Source organism: Sinohyriopsis cumingii, chromosome 18 (assembly GCF_028554795.1).
Source record: "Sinohyriopsis cumingii isolate HCF-2022 chromosome 18, ASM2855479v2, whole genome shotgun sequence".
Classification (NCBI taxonomy): Eukaryota; Metazoa; Mollusca; class Bivalvia; order Unionida; family Unionidae; genus Sinohyriopsis; species Sinohyriopsis cumingii.
The window spans coordinates 97,994,822-98,009,122 of NC_142978.1; the positions used below are offsets into that span (position 1 = coordinate 97,994,822).

The 14,301-nt window shown below is 37.0% G+C and overlaps 2 protein-coding genes across 2 annotated transcripts in view; one reads left to right on the forward strand and one right to left on the reverse strand.

Moving 5' to 3' along the window:
* Window positions 1–9,152, reverse strand: part of LOC149777561 (uncharacterized) — a 95,293-nt gene extending 86,141 nt beyond the window's left edge. The window contains exon 1 of the mRNA XM_089941404.1: window positions 9,038–9,152. The gene's annotated coding sequence lies outside the window, so the exon portion shown is untranslated. The remainder of the gene's footprint in view (window positions 1–9,037) is intronic.
* On the forward strand, window positions 6,514–6,945 carry LOC149777562 (spindlin-1-like). The gene has a single exon (XM_089941405.1). The coding sequence runs from the start codon at window positions 6,514–6,516 to the stop codon at window positions 6,943–6,945; it is 432 nt and encodes a 143-aa protein (XP_089797531.1).
* Window positions 9,153–14,301: the final 5,149 nt, after the last annotated feature.

Sequence of the window (14,301 nt, forward strand, 5' to 3'; positions counted from 1 at the left end):
CTAAGTGGTCTGTTCACCCTCTCTGCTGCTGCTCATTTCTCAAGTACGCATGTAAATTAAACAGTACAAAGGTAGACATAGGACTGTCAGGGGACATTACCGTATCTGGCTTCCCGTTTTCTGTGGCCACTTAGGTTCCAGAACAGTGGTCTGCTTTTACGGCATATTTTGAGATAAATTTCGCATTTATGCATGGAAAAGTTTCGGAACCCAACAGAACACATATCCGGATACATGTTTATGGCAATAAGCGGCCTGTGGAGGGAAAATTAAGTGTTTTTGCGAAACATTGAAAATTTCAAAAGTGTTATTTCCATACTTTAAGAGGAGGTAATAATAATAAACATATTAGGTCTTAAGCTGCCAACAATTTTGAATATATCTTTGTTTATTTCATATTTCTGAGTAAGCTCTTTTTGCCGTACGAAGTCTCATTTCAGGTGTCCTATCTCGTCGTTTCAGCCATGTCTGCAATGACCGGTGCGTAGGCCAAGTTATCACTCAAATATTTAGCGCAATGACCCAATTGTCGGTCAACGAAGTTAGTGTGCAAAACTCGATTTCATAACCACCTGAGGTTATTTCATTCACACACACACATATATATATATATATATATATATATATATATATATATATATATATATTGATTTTCATTCAGATAAACAAAATATTATGTATCTTCTCTTGAAATGTATGTATTCAATTTATTTAACTGAACGGTGTCATGGCAAAATTATTCCGGTAGGAATTTAGTCCTTGAAGGACTTATTCAAAATAATACAGATAATTGAAAAGACTCATGTAAACGATGATTTGGGTTTGTTTCACATATTTCCTATTCTTTTTCAACTAAAAACCTTCATTATATAATACAATGTCAACAAATATAAATGCATACTATCAATGCAATATTTATTTTTTCTATTGAAGGTACCAAGTTAATTTCTGGAATTGAGCTTGCTACCTTTAAATTGAGCACGAGTGACACCTGATAAAATGTAAGTATTTTACAACCTGTTTGCATTCGGTGTTTCATTTATTAATTGACAAAATTTTGCCGATTTTAATTACATGACCTTCTGTAGCATTATTTGTAATAAGATATATACTATTACCATGCTCACAAGCAATATTTGTTTATATTATGTTTATTATGTGGGTGTGTTATTATGGTATTATATGTATATGCATTTGAGAGAGAGCGTGTGAAAGGTTAATTTAAAGCCAAATGGAAGATCATGTTATTGGTACCACTTTAATACACGCTCTAAGACAATATTATTATCATAATAATTTTTTTTCTTGTTATTATTAATGTTTTTGCATTTCATTATTTACAGACCCTTTTGTGGAATATAAGTCATAGGGCAGTTGTCCATTGTTATGCATTCATTTTAGTTAGTGCTTGTTCTTTCTTATACTTTAAAACTATCCCTACTAACCACAAGTGACAGAATGAGCAATAAATCTGGAGAACTTTTTACTGAAGATGTAATGGATTCATCTCCTAGAAGAAGCCAAACTTCCTTTGACCCCTCCGCAGACTTATTCTCAGAATCTTCAGGTTCCTTTGACCCCTCCGCAGACTTATTCTCAAAATCTTCACACTCCAACATATCATCTGGCTACAGATACAGCAGATTCAGATCCCTTCCAAGTCTAATATTTGGCTGGCAGACACAGGACGCATAAAGCTCATCAATTGAGTGGCTGACAATAAGTGATCCTGATCTGTACAGATTTATTCCTGATCTTCATAAGTTACATGGAATTGAAAGCCTTTCTACATTCAATGATAGAATTCTTCCTACAACCCCTTTAGCTGCCAGTATCATAGATGAAACTGTGGGGTCCTATGAATCTTTATGTGAAGATTTGCTAAAAATGGCAAGGACACCATCTGACACACCAATATTTACACTGAGAAGGTCATTTTCATGTCCTCACTTGATACTGAAAAGAAAGTGACTTTCAGGGATGGTCCTGGCTTTTAAAAAGCTGTTGCCAAAAAAATCGCCAACCTCAATATTTTGTTGCCAATTTTCAAAAAGTGTCGCCAGAACAAGTAGTGTACATTTTTTCAAGTGTTAATTTAGTCTATTAATGTAACAGGCAATGAAAATTACAAAAGATGGGTTAGTTAATACTCTAATTACAACAAGCATTAGCAAAATGTTACAAAGTCTTACATGAAGATCCGTCGCGATTTTAGGGCTGCCCACTTGTTGAATGCAGTTTCAAAGTCTAAATTTTCACATCTGTACATGCTGATTCTCATTAAATTCTCAAGAGATGAGATGCAGGGTTTATTTCTGATGTCATTTTTTATGAGGTTCATCTTACTGAATCCACGTTCACAGTCTACAGTGCTGACAGGTGACACCAGTAGTCTCTCAGCAGCCCCCCCCCCCCCACCATGGCTAGCTTCACAAAACTTGTAGTGAATTGCTTCCTAAATCCCAAGAATGATCACTGAATGCTGTATAAATTTTCTCGACAAGCAAACTAGGATCTCCATTCCCATGAATGAAACTTACATGAGTCAACACCTGGCAATATTGGACCGTATATATAAGCACAAATTCACACCCAATTTAGGGATTCTTTCACTCCTGTATTTTGAGAAATAAATAATTATTATTAATTATGCAAAACCATTTTTATTTTTTTTTGGCTGTTTCTTGTTGCAGAGTTTAAGTCTCTGCAGCGGTAACATGGATTGATGGCAAAAGGAAAAGATCAATGAGTAAAATGCTGTACTGGCGACAGATATAAGTGTGATTGAGATTTTTTCCATTTGCTTTGTATTTATACACGGTAGTCGGTACTTCAAAGGTTATCAGTTTTCTATAAAGGTTCAGCAAAACTACTGTATTGGTATATGTAAAAAAAAACAAAAAAAACAGAAGGATTAGCCATTCAATTAATTGTATCTGTTCTATTCGCGTCTTCAGAAGTCGGTCAGTTGTAGGTATAGTTCGGTAGCATGATTGACTGTATCACAGCATACAGTACTCAGCCCAGATGTCAGCATAAGCAGATTATGATGTAACAATGCACTCTAAAGATGGGGTTGTCAATACGAACAAAGGATCGTTTGTGTAACAGATTGATTCCAATGCATTGCTTAGTCAAGTTTGTGGCTTCCTTCGTTCTCCCTTTTAATTTATCCAGTCCAAATGTACAAATTAAATAACCAAAAAGTATGTTGCCAAAAAAATCGCCGGACGGGATAGTTTTGTCGCCAATAAGGGAAAAAAATCGCAATTTGCGACATTGGCGATGCCCAGGACGATCCCTGGACTTTTCAGTCTGCATGTTAATAAACAGAAATAATTGTTCCAGGTTATACTAATTCTTGTTATTATTCAATTTCATACTAATTCTTGAAATTTTGCCTAAAATGTTTTTAAAAATTTGCATTTTTTATACTTAAAGAGGTGACCAAATGTATTCTTTTTTGTAAAAACTAGTTATACTACTACTAATAATAATAATAATAATACATTTTACAGTAAATTTGATCCCCAAAAAAAGGATTTCTTGGGGATTCATTCTCATATGAGTATATTATAAACGAGCATTGTTATTTATATTTTATGAAAACCAATAAAATGCCAGTACTTATTATTGACAATAATTATGTAATAAAATCATTCAAACACGAAGTCTTGATTTTATTCAGATTTTATTTAATTACACAAAAAAGTCATGCCATTGATTGAGTCAAGTTGCAAGATTGCAGGTTGAATTTCTCTTTTTGTTACGATGATTCATGCATGAAAGTTGTTTCATTGTTCATGGACTACTGCTCTTTTTACCCAACTCCTGCTGTTCGCTTTTATTGGTAAGTTATAATAAAAGTATTTTTATGTAAACAACAACATCAATCCACTGACATCTTGCTTTTTTATAGGGCGAGTACCAGTCATGCAGGGAGTTTTGACACTTTGTGTTCAGGGAAAGAATTAACAAATTCCCTGGTATTAAAGTTGCACGATTTTTTAAATAATAGCTTAGATCTTACATATGATCATTTTGCGACTAAGGGTCTAGCAAGTAATGAAGTAAGTGCACAGGAATTAAGAACAAGCATACATAGAGTCAGATCCAGGGCATGCACATTACGTGGACAGAAGAGGGAAGCATACCTGAATGAACTGTACCAGATGCCTGCTAGGAAAGAATCCAGACCAAATGTTTTGAAACAGAAGTTGAAAAATGCAGAACTAATAATTACGTGTGAGGAAAAGCATCAGGAATGGAATGTTAAGAAATGTACGTTAACTTCAGTTTGCCAAGACCTGAAAAGTGAGAGAAAGGCTATGAAAAGAAAGGTTAATAGGACAGAGACAAGTAAAATAAGGTTGAAGAAAAAACATTCAGATGCACAAGAGCATATAAATAATCTGGAAAAAGAACTGAAGATGCAGCAAAAACAATTGAAGAAAGATAACAAAGAATTAGGAACTGATAAAGGTGAAAATAAATGCCTCAGACTTCGACTTTCCAGTCGTAGAATTGAAAATATGAAATTAAAACTGCCCTCAACACTCATAAAATGAAAGCAGATGCCAAACAATGTGAAGCAGCAGAGCTATATGCAAAGTTTTGACAAGCCAGTCAAGAAAGTGAAGACGCTCAGAAACAACTAGAGGAACTAAGAACTGAAAGAAAGGAACTGTTGTCAAGTGTTGAATACTTACAAGCATTATTAAATGACACCAATGAGTTTTCATTGCTCGATGAGAGAAAACATCTCACCAGTGAGGCTGAACTTTGCATCATGGATCTGTTGAGTTCCAAAGTAGGCATTCAACATGTTGAACCAGTCATTGCTGCAGTGTCAAAAATGTATGGGAAAGTTGTAGCAAATTTACCATCAGAGAAAACCATCAGGAATGTAAATGATAGAATGCTAGCACTATCTTTACATCATATATCTGAGGAATTTGTTCAAAAGGAGGATACAACATTATACACAGATGAGACAAAAACAGGCACGAAGCTTGGAGGGTATCATACATCTGATAAAGATGGAAACTTTTGGGTGTTGGGTCTTCGGGAGCTTAACAACAAATTGGCACAGATGACACTTGATGTTTTTAAAGATATTTTGGATAATACTGACAGAGCCAGTACAACCACATCTCCATTGATGGATCAAAGACATGTAGGACACATTCTGCTCTCCAAAATAAAAAATACAATGAGTGACAGTGCATCGAATGAGGTTGCATTTAATGAGCTACTTTCTAAATACAGAGCTGAAATTCTGCCTAATGTTATTGAGAAGTGGGAAGAACTTGATCAATGTCAACAATCAGCAATGTCAAGGATGAACAACTTTTTTTGTGGATTGCACTTGTTAGTAGGGTTCGCAGAAACTGCAGAGAAAGTGCTATTGAAATTCGAGGAGGCTAATACCAACAAACGAGTTGGGGCAGCTGCACACACGCGAACGAAACTGTTCTGCAAAAGTACTGAATCTGGCACTGTGAGAACAATCCAAACAGCAGCCAAAGCTTTAGCCAGAGGAGCTGATGAAAAAAGTGGCTGTTATCAACCTTTCAAAAGCTTCCTGCATCATATGAACAAGAAGGAGAAATTAGAACGCTTTGTTGGAAACAGATTCAACATTCTCTTTCATGATGCTGAAATCATGTTTTATTTGAGACATGACATTATTAATTTTCTTCATAATGTTCATGGTACAACAAACTTACTTTTGCTTGGAGTGTCTGCTGATGCAAAAGAAAAGCTACATATTGTTGGATGTAAGTTTCTGGGATTATGCAGCAAATTCTTCACAGCACCATTTTGGCGCTTAATTGAATCCAGTTCCCACATTTTAGATTTAAACAGATACTACCTTGAACTGGAAGCTTTCTTGGAAGCCGCTGCTAAAGATCCAGCTTCTTTCATGACTGGAAGTCACACCCCATTTCCAGCTGACCTGATTGACAAGAATGCCATATTTGAGAAACTCACTGAAAGAAATGACGATATTGACAATCTTGTCCACCAGTTGTTGGTATTGTTGTTTACCTCCTGGAAAAATTACCTTTGCAGAAGTGTTAAAGATCATTTGCCAGGAGGTAAGTTACATGAACCTTCAGAGAAACTGAAAGAAGAGAGTGAGTCGGCAGCAAAACACAACAAGTTTCCAGAATGCATATTTGGCTTGGTAGACTCCTTGATGAAACACCGACCAAATGCAACTCAAATTTGCAATGAGGCGTTCATAATGTTTACCACCAACAGGACACTTGAATGGTTGGACCAAAAAGAAGCAGATGAGAAAGCACAACTTTTGCGAGATGCACACCACTTGGGCAGAAAATTGCGGGAGAACTATAAAAAGAGGGCCATGGAAATAGCTGCATACAGACTGCAGACTATGAAAGACAGACATGAGAAAAAAAAGAACTGGAAAAGAAGAACTTACAAGAGAAAGAAAAATTATTGGAGTCAATAATTTATTATGGGTTGTGGCAGAGCCATGAGGCTATGAATAGCAAGCTTGAAGAAATACATACAAATAAAGAAAAAGAAAAAGCCTTAAGCATGCAGCTAAAATTTAGGAAATTGGTGTTGCAGCAATCCTATGATGATCCCTCTGTCTTTAACCTTTCCCATGCTGGCAAGAAACACAATGTTCAGGATCTGCAAACAAATGTGGGAAAACTCATATCAGATGCTCTTGACATTCCTCCTCCAAGTAGCATAGATGACAGGTTACCACTTCTGACTGGCAAATATGTAAAGCATTATTTTGTGGAAGATGAGCAACGAGTTTGTTACAGAGGGCTAGTTATATCAACTGTACCTGGCGTTACACAGTGGTATAACATCGTGTATGATGATGATGATGCTGTATACACGTACAAATTATTAGATGACTATTCATTAGGTGATCTGGAAATCATAGGTAATACATGAATCGTTGATGACCTTTGAGCTAGGAAAAATAAAGTTCACAACACATGACAAATACAGTACTCCTTGGTATGTCCTTGGGTAAGGCGCTTAATACTGATTGCCTTAGCATTATGCCATGCTCTGAAATACCAAGGTGATCATAACACGCCTTATTTATATAATAAAATATGTGCCTTTTACTCATGGATTGCTGTAATAATTGTATAATGTTTTAAGATTTCAGTATTAGCAGCAGTCATGGAGGTGATGATAGTGCTGGTAGTTATAGTAGATGAACCTAATGACAGTAAATTAACAAAGATTATGTGTGGTAGCACATTTTATGTTAACGGACATAATCATTTAAGTACCAACATGGTGTAAAAAAACAACAATGTTGCTTCTAACTACATATGTCCTAATTTAAATTGCATTATTTGAAGAACAAAAACCTGAAAAGTAATTTAACATTACCAAAAATATACGAAATAGTTTTTTACATGCACGAGTTACAAATCAGATACACACTAGGACAGACTAAGACTATAACAAGTATGTAAATATTCAAATAACAATTTACTCATTTGGTTTCCTTGCAGTTGAACAATCCAGACACAGTGAGAATTGAAGTCAAGTCAGAAGTTGGATGTGCCACCTGTTAAGAATTTTTTTTTCTCAGTATGTTGCCATTCACTAACTGTATTGCACTGTTGGTCATTGGAAAGGGTCCACTGAGTTATCTCCCCCTTATTATGGCCCCTTTTCAGCTATTTTGCATTTCTGAATTTTAATATTTTATAAGCATGGCTATTGTTGAAATAATTTATACATGAAACAGTTGTAATGAAGGTCTAACAGTTGTGTTAGATTTCATGAAATTAAATATGGGGCCGGGAAAAGGGTACACACATTCCTCAGCAGACTGATGACAAATTCGATTTGTTATAGCTTTTTTTTGTTGTCCTAATTAACATTGAAGCTATAAACATATTTTTGGGCAATAACAATATTTATAGACTCTGTTCATTGTCATGAAATCAAGTGGGACCATGTTTTTTTGAAAACTGACAAAAATGCATTTTGAGAATTGCCCACCCCACACTCATTTCATGTCCCGAAATCACGCCGAGATGCATGACAGAGACAGTTGAGACTTAATTTTTATAATTCCTGGATGCATCTCAATTGAAAAATAACATGATTTACTTGCAGAAACTGGTATTTCAATTTTCATGTCCTATGCCTAACAATTCTAGTAAGTAAATATACATACTGCACATAATTACAATTACAATGCCGTAACATTCTGCAACAATCGAGCAAAAAACTCACTGACCTTTACAAAGCTTACTGTCCTTGAATGTACCAAGGTTTCTTTTCCCGCCAATTCACGAGTGGCTTCCTCGGAGTTATTGCTACAACTTCTCAGCACAATGTTTCACAATGACTAATTCGTTCCCAGCCAAATGACTGTTAAATTCTCGTTCGAATTGATGGCCACACCATTCCGCAGTTCCGATTGGATATCAATTCTACCCCAGTAGGTCCAACTTAACAGACGGGCCTCAGGCCATCTGTCAAAGCCGGGAGATTTACAAGAGCATCGGGGGTACTTGGTTCTTTGATCAAAGCTTCCAACGTCTACGTGTTAGTTTTGACACCAAACGATGATCTACAATACGAATCGCTACGATAGACGCAGGTCTACATACACATGGCGCTAACCCATTCCTTTGTTCCTGACTTACGTAATCGCGGGCAGGCAAACGTGACAGAACCCATTTTCCTTTTGGTGAATCGTGCTTACAAACAGAACGGTCAAAGGTCACAATTGTATCGATATCCAATTCAAGCTATTTGCTCGGTAATATACTAGAAATAAAAATGTCAACAAATTTACTTTAAATACGTAAAATAACATGCCAAGCTTCATTCGATACCATTTCTGCATGCGTATTTCTTGAGTAAAAATGACTTAGCCGAAGAAATCGGACTCAATGGGTTTTCCTTGAACCGCAGAATAGGACCTCCAATTAATGACTTCAAATACTCAAAATACAGATATAAAGACAAAAATAGATATAAAACATTAAAAACGAATAATTTTACTTACAAACTTGTGATAAATAATCCATGGATGGAATATCAGAGGCCATAATACATCTTGGATTTACATCGAGTCGTTTAGCAAAAGTATTATTCTAGCCATTACACATGGCTTATTCCCAGCATACTTTAAAAAGCCAGTGATCTCGCGTGACGTCACGGAAAATTCCGCTGTTCATACAGAAAACAAAGTATAATGAACAAGCTTTAAAATGATATCAAATTTTAATTTAAAATTTGAGATGTACCTGAAAATTTTTAATTATTAATTTTTCAAAGTGTAAAATTTTAGGCAAAAACAAAACCGAGTTACACAGTAAAGATATCAAAATGTAGGTCATTCTCTCTGCTTGACAATGGTGCTAAATATAATAACATGGGAAATACCACACATAATCCCAAGCCCTACAATAAACATGTATGTAAAATTTCAACTGTCGGACAAACTGCCGCTGCACTAATTATGCCCATTACATACCTCAAACAAACATATTTTTAAAGATGAAAATAAAAGAAAAACACAAAAATTGATGCATAAAATGATAGAAGAAAAGTTGTTCTTGTGACATGCATATATTTATTGATTTTATGAATAGTGATGACATAAAATGTATTGTTCAAAATGTGCAAAATTTTGACTTTTGTCCTGCTGTCAGTCTATTGACCTGGTCAGCTAGGGCAGCTTGGAATACCTATAAATATTAATCCTTCATGGTTTCTGCGTGGATTAAATATAGGCCGTGCTATAGAATGGGGAGGGGGGGCGTTTAAAAAGTATGCATGCGTACAGGGAGGGGGGAAGTGTCAAGCTTTGCCAGATTTGTGAGTACATACTAAATGGATGACCCCTAAGCCGAATTACACAATTCAGTAAGTATAAGATTGTATTGACTTTTGTGCGAATGTTAGGCACGGAAGAAAATGACGCAGTTTATGTAGTTCTCCAAATTTTCTGGAAAATGACTTGAGAGTTTATTAGGCCAAAAGGACTGTATTTAAGTGTTTATTTTTTCCCAGATATTGGCTATGTATTTGTTTTACAACTTTATAGTGGAGTTTGAGAATTTTGATAAATTCTGAATAAAGGGGTTGCATCATATGTTTATGGTACATAGCATTCATTTTGGGACAAATTTTTTATTTCCTTTTTATATTTGTAAACTGCATATTTTGGGGAGAGAAACATTTCAACTTTTTACGGATTACTGAATAAAACATCAACCATAATCAGTTATGCAAGTCATTAACTCTTTTCTTTGACAGGTGTTAAAGTTTAATGGTAGTCTGGTTGTACGATACTTTAATGCTGAATTGTTTCGTTTTATGAACAGTGAAATGAACCTTAATATGTTCAAATACAAGGAGACTGTTGAGTCAAAATAAGATTAAAACTCACTGAGAAAATAGTTGACAGTTGTTTTAAAATTTAAAAAACAACAACAAAGCAACAGCAAGTGCAAAATAGAAATAATGTATATTTGACAATAATCGGGATGCTTGACATTCAACATTTACACAAAATATTTAAGTCCAAATTGCTCATGTGATAACTCACATGAGAAAATCCAACTTTGAATAAATATGAAATAAGTGTTTAATCAGAATCAATGTCCAAGTTTCTCACATGATAACTCAGTTGAGAAATTAGAACTCTGCCTTATTTTCAAACATGGTAGTAGTGAAGGGGGATACCCTACGTACAATGGGAATTAGCATTACAGAACCCCTTGGGACAATCTACGTACAATGGAAATTTAACATGGCGAAAAATCGTGGGACAATCTACGTACAAGGGGAATTTAACATGGGAATAAATCGTGGGACAATCTACGTACAAGGGAAATTTAACATGGGAATAAATCGTGGGACAATCTACGTACAAGGGGAATTTAACATGGGAATAAATCGTGGGTCACTTTACGTACAAGGGGAATTTAACATGGGATTTTTTTTTTTTTTAAATTTTTAAAAAAGGGGTAGGCAATGGAAAGGCTATCTCTTTTCGAGAAATATGGGGGCCCTGAAAAGGGCCTTTGGTTTATGTTAATATGCCCTTAACATAAAGGGCATTTGCGACATCTTCTTTTCCTCAAACTTCGTCTTACAGCAGGGCCATACATCAGAGTCCTCTTGAGGCAACCTTGTCTCTCTATATAGACTCTTCTTATCCACAGGCTGCTGTTGGTCCTGTGGACAACGGTCCACTTTGATCGGACATACATGAGCATGTCCGTCCTGAACATCATTGTTGACACAAGGGTTGAAGATTCAACGTCTGTCCACATGTTGAGGCTCCGAGAATAGGTGAATCAATGCAGTGAACGGCGCTTATTTATAGGTACAGGAAGGATTGAAACGGATTGAGTTCATTCACCAATCCGAACACGCGTTACAGAATTCAGTCAGCCCGCATCCAATCCGAAGAGTGCAGTCTGTGACGTCACGTAGTCTATATAGATTCGCTAGCGCTTGTGTGCAGTCAATCTATGCGACAGTGATTCAACATGACGGAAACTCAGAAAACGATCCATTGGGGTGCACCAGCAGGGGAGACTGCCCAAGGGAACTCGGACTTACTTTCAGAAGAGGTGAATTGGGATTTTGTGGATTTTCTCTCCTCGCAAGAATTTGTTCCGGAACCTTCGTTACCTTCTTCATTACCGCAAGTGGAGAATTTTAGACAGAGACAGAAAGAAGAATTGGAGAAATTTATACAACGACAAAAGGAAGCGGAACAGGCTTTTCTCCTACAGCAACAGCAACAAGAAGAAGAGGTAAGAAAAAAACAACAGCAAGAAGAAGTAGCAGCAAAGAAACAAGAGGGTGAAAATCAAACGGTCACGGTACTGTTGGACATTTTAGCGGAGTTAAGAAGTCTGAAACAAATGTATCAGACTTCTTTATCACGACCGAAGAGAATACGACCTTCCCGAGCTAAACACGTCAACCCTGTGACTAAGCCTACCGTACCACCCTTAGTGATTTCAACCCAATCATCATCAACATTACGCAGTCCAGAAGTAGGCCTTGGCCGTGGCAAAGGCATAAGGCAGTTAAAGTTGATTGCTTAAACTCACCCCTTCACCATGAAGAAAAAGGCCCTTTTCAGGGCCACCCACATTTCTCGAAAAGAAATACAATTTCAATTTGCCAATAACTCAAAAAAAACCCCCACCCATTTTACCCTTATAGTACGTGTCTGTGTATGAGTGCGTGAGTGTAGCTTCTTATTTTAAAATCACAACTCAAAGACACTTACCTTTTATCATTCATTTATTCTTTTCTCCATTTTTTACAATCCAATTCACAATTCACAACACAACACTTTAATAAAAAGTTCATTGACTTCTTCTTTCTCCTTGTTTACTCTCTCTGTTTTTTAAATTTCTTCACCGTCTTTTCCTCATTTTCTTCCCTTCTTCTTTTCTTCTTCTCCTGTTTCTTTGCCTCTTGTAAATAGAATTGTCTTTTTTCTTCCTCTTCTTCCTCAGAAGAATCCCTCTCTTCCTCTGAAGAATCCCTCTCTTCTTCTGAAGAATTCCTCTTTTCTTCTGACTCCTCTTGTTTCTTTTTTGGGCAATCTGGAGACCAATGTCCTTTTTCTTTACAATAATAACAGGTATCTTGACTTTTGTCTTTTTTATCCCCTGTTTTTTTTTCTTTTTTGACGGTCTGGACACTCTGAAGACCAATGCCCTTTCTTCTGACAGATATAGCAAGTATCTTGACTTTTATCTCTAAAGGAAGGAGAGTAGTCCGTAGGCTGGTCTGAAGAGAATTTTCTAATGACCCCTCGCAAAGCTCTGACGAAACGTTCCATCTGGTTAGTCTCTTCCATCGTTGTGCTCGGCTTGAGAGTGAAATGAATAGTGAAAGGACAAGACACACACCCTTTTATATACGCTGGTCTGCTATGACTATAAAGTAGTTTATGGTGTTTGAACTTGAGTCATTTGACTTTTTGCTTTCAAGATGAAACGATCCCATTCATTCGAGAAGAAAGAAGAAGAAAGTAAGAGGCAGAAACGTGATCTATCGCCTCGTACCAGGGCTGAAATCTTGGCACAAATTCATGCCAGTGATTTTGAAGAGGACATGAGTGAACCAGAATCCGAACCCTCTAAACCAAGTTCACCACCCTTAGTTAACCCTGAAAAGTACTATTCCATTCGAGAGACGGAAAAGCGCTCCTCTAGAAAATTTAGAACCACGGCTTACAAATACACGGTGAAGTTTAAAGATTTCAAGGCTGAAGTGCCGTTAGAGAAAGCAGAAGTGTTCATCACTGAGGTGTGGGATTCTTTGCTCACTGCACTCAAGCGACAATGTCAACCCAAAGAAGACGATCGCTTGAGACTTTCCATACAACACGACGGTTTGAAATCCCCTGTTTGGATCGAGTTTAGCACCCCTGCAGAATTGACTGCTTCCAAAGTCGTGGACAAGATTCAACACGTACAACAATCTAATGATCAGTTTGACATCACCGATGGTAAAGCCACACTGGACATGACCCACGTCTCTCCTCCTCAAGGGACAGGACGCAAAAAGATGTTATTGGTGGACGACCTTCGCAACACCAAAACGAGTCTCGTCCGAATTAACAACCCTCATGACCAGATGTGTTTAGCCCGTGCCATCGTGGTGGGACGAACCTATGCCAACAAGAACGACACGGTAGAATGGAAAAGAACCTGGAACACTATTCAACGTTCCGACCGAGCCAAACAACGAAACGAAGCAGAACTCCTGTTACAACAAGCCGGACTGCCCAAAGACACACCCTGTGGCATTCCTGAGATGCAAAAATTGCAAGATGTCCTAGCTCCACGATACACCTTGAAAGTGCACCCTCAAGAAATGCGCGGGCCTCTATTGTTTCGAGGCCAAGATTTTAAGGACGGAAAATACATTCATGTTTATCATCACGATGACCATTTCGATACCATTACCAGTATCACCGGATTCCTGGGATACGGTTATTACTGTGAGAAATGTGACCATGGTTATAACAATCGAGAGCAACACAAGCATTGTGGATCGAAATGCACAGGATGTTTGGCCTCTTCACCCTGTCTGAGCGAAGAACCAGTGCCTTGTTCAACTTGTCTGCGCACGTTTGTCAGCCCTACCTGTTACCAACAACATTTGAAGACGCAAGGTTCACAGAAAAAATGCGCTTGTCAACTCCTGAGATTGTGCTCTACGTGTGAACAAGTCATACGTACCAATAATACCAAGGCACACGTATGTTCAGGAAAGAAAAAATGT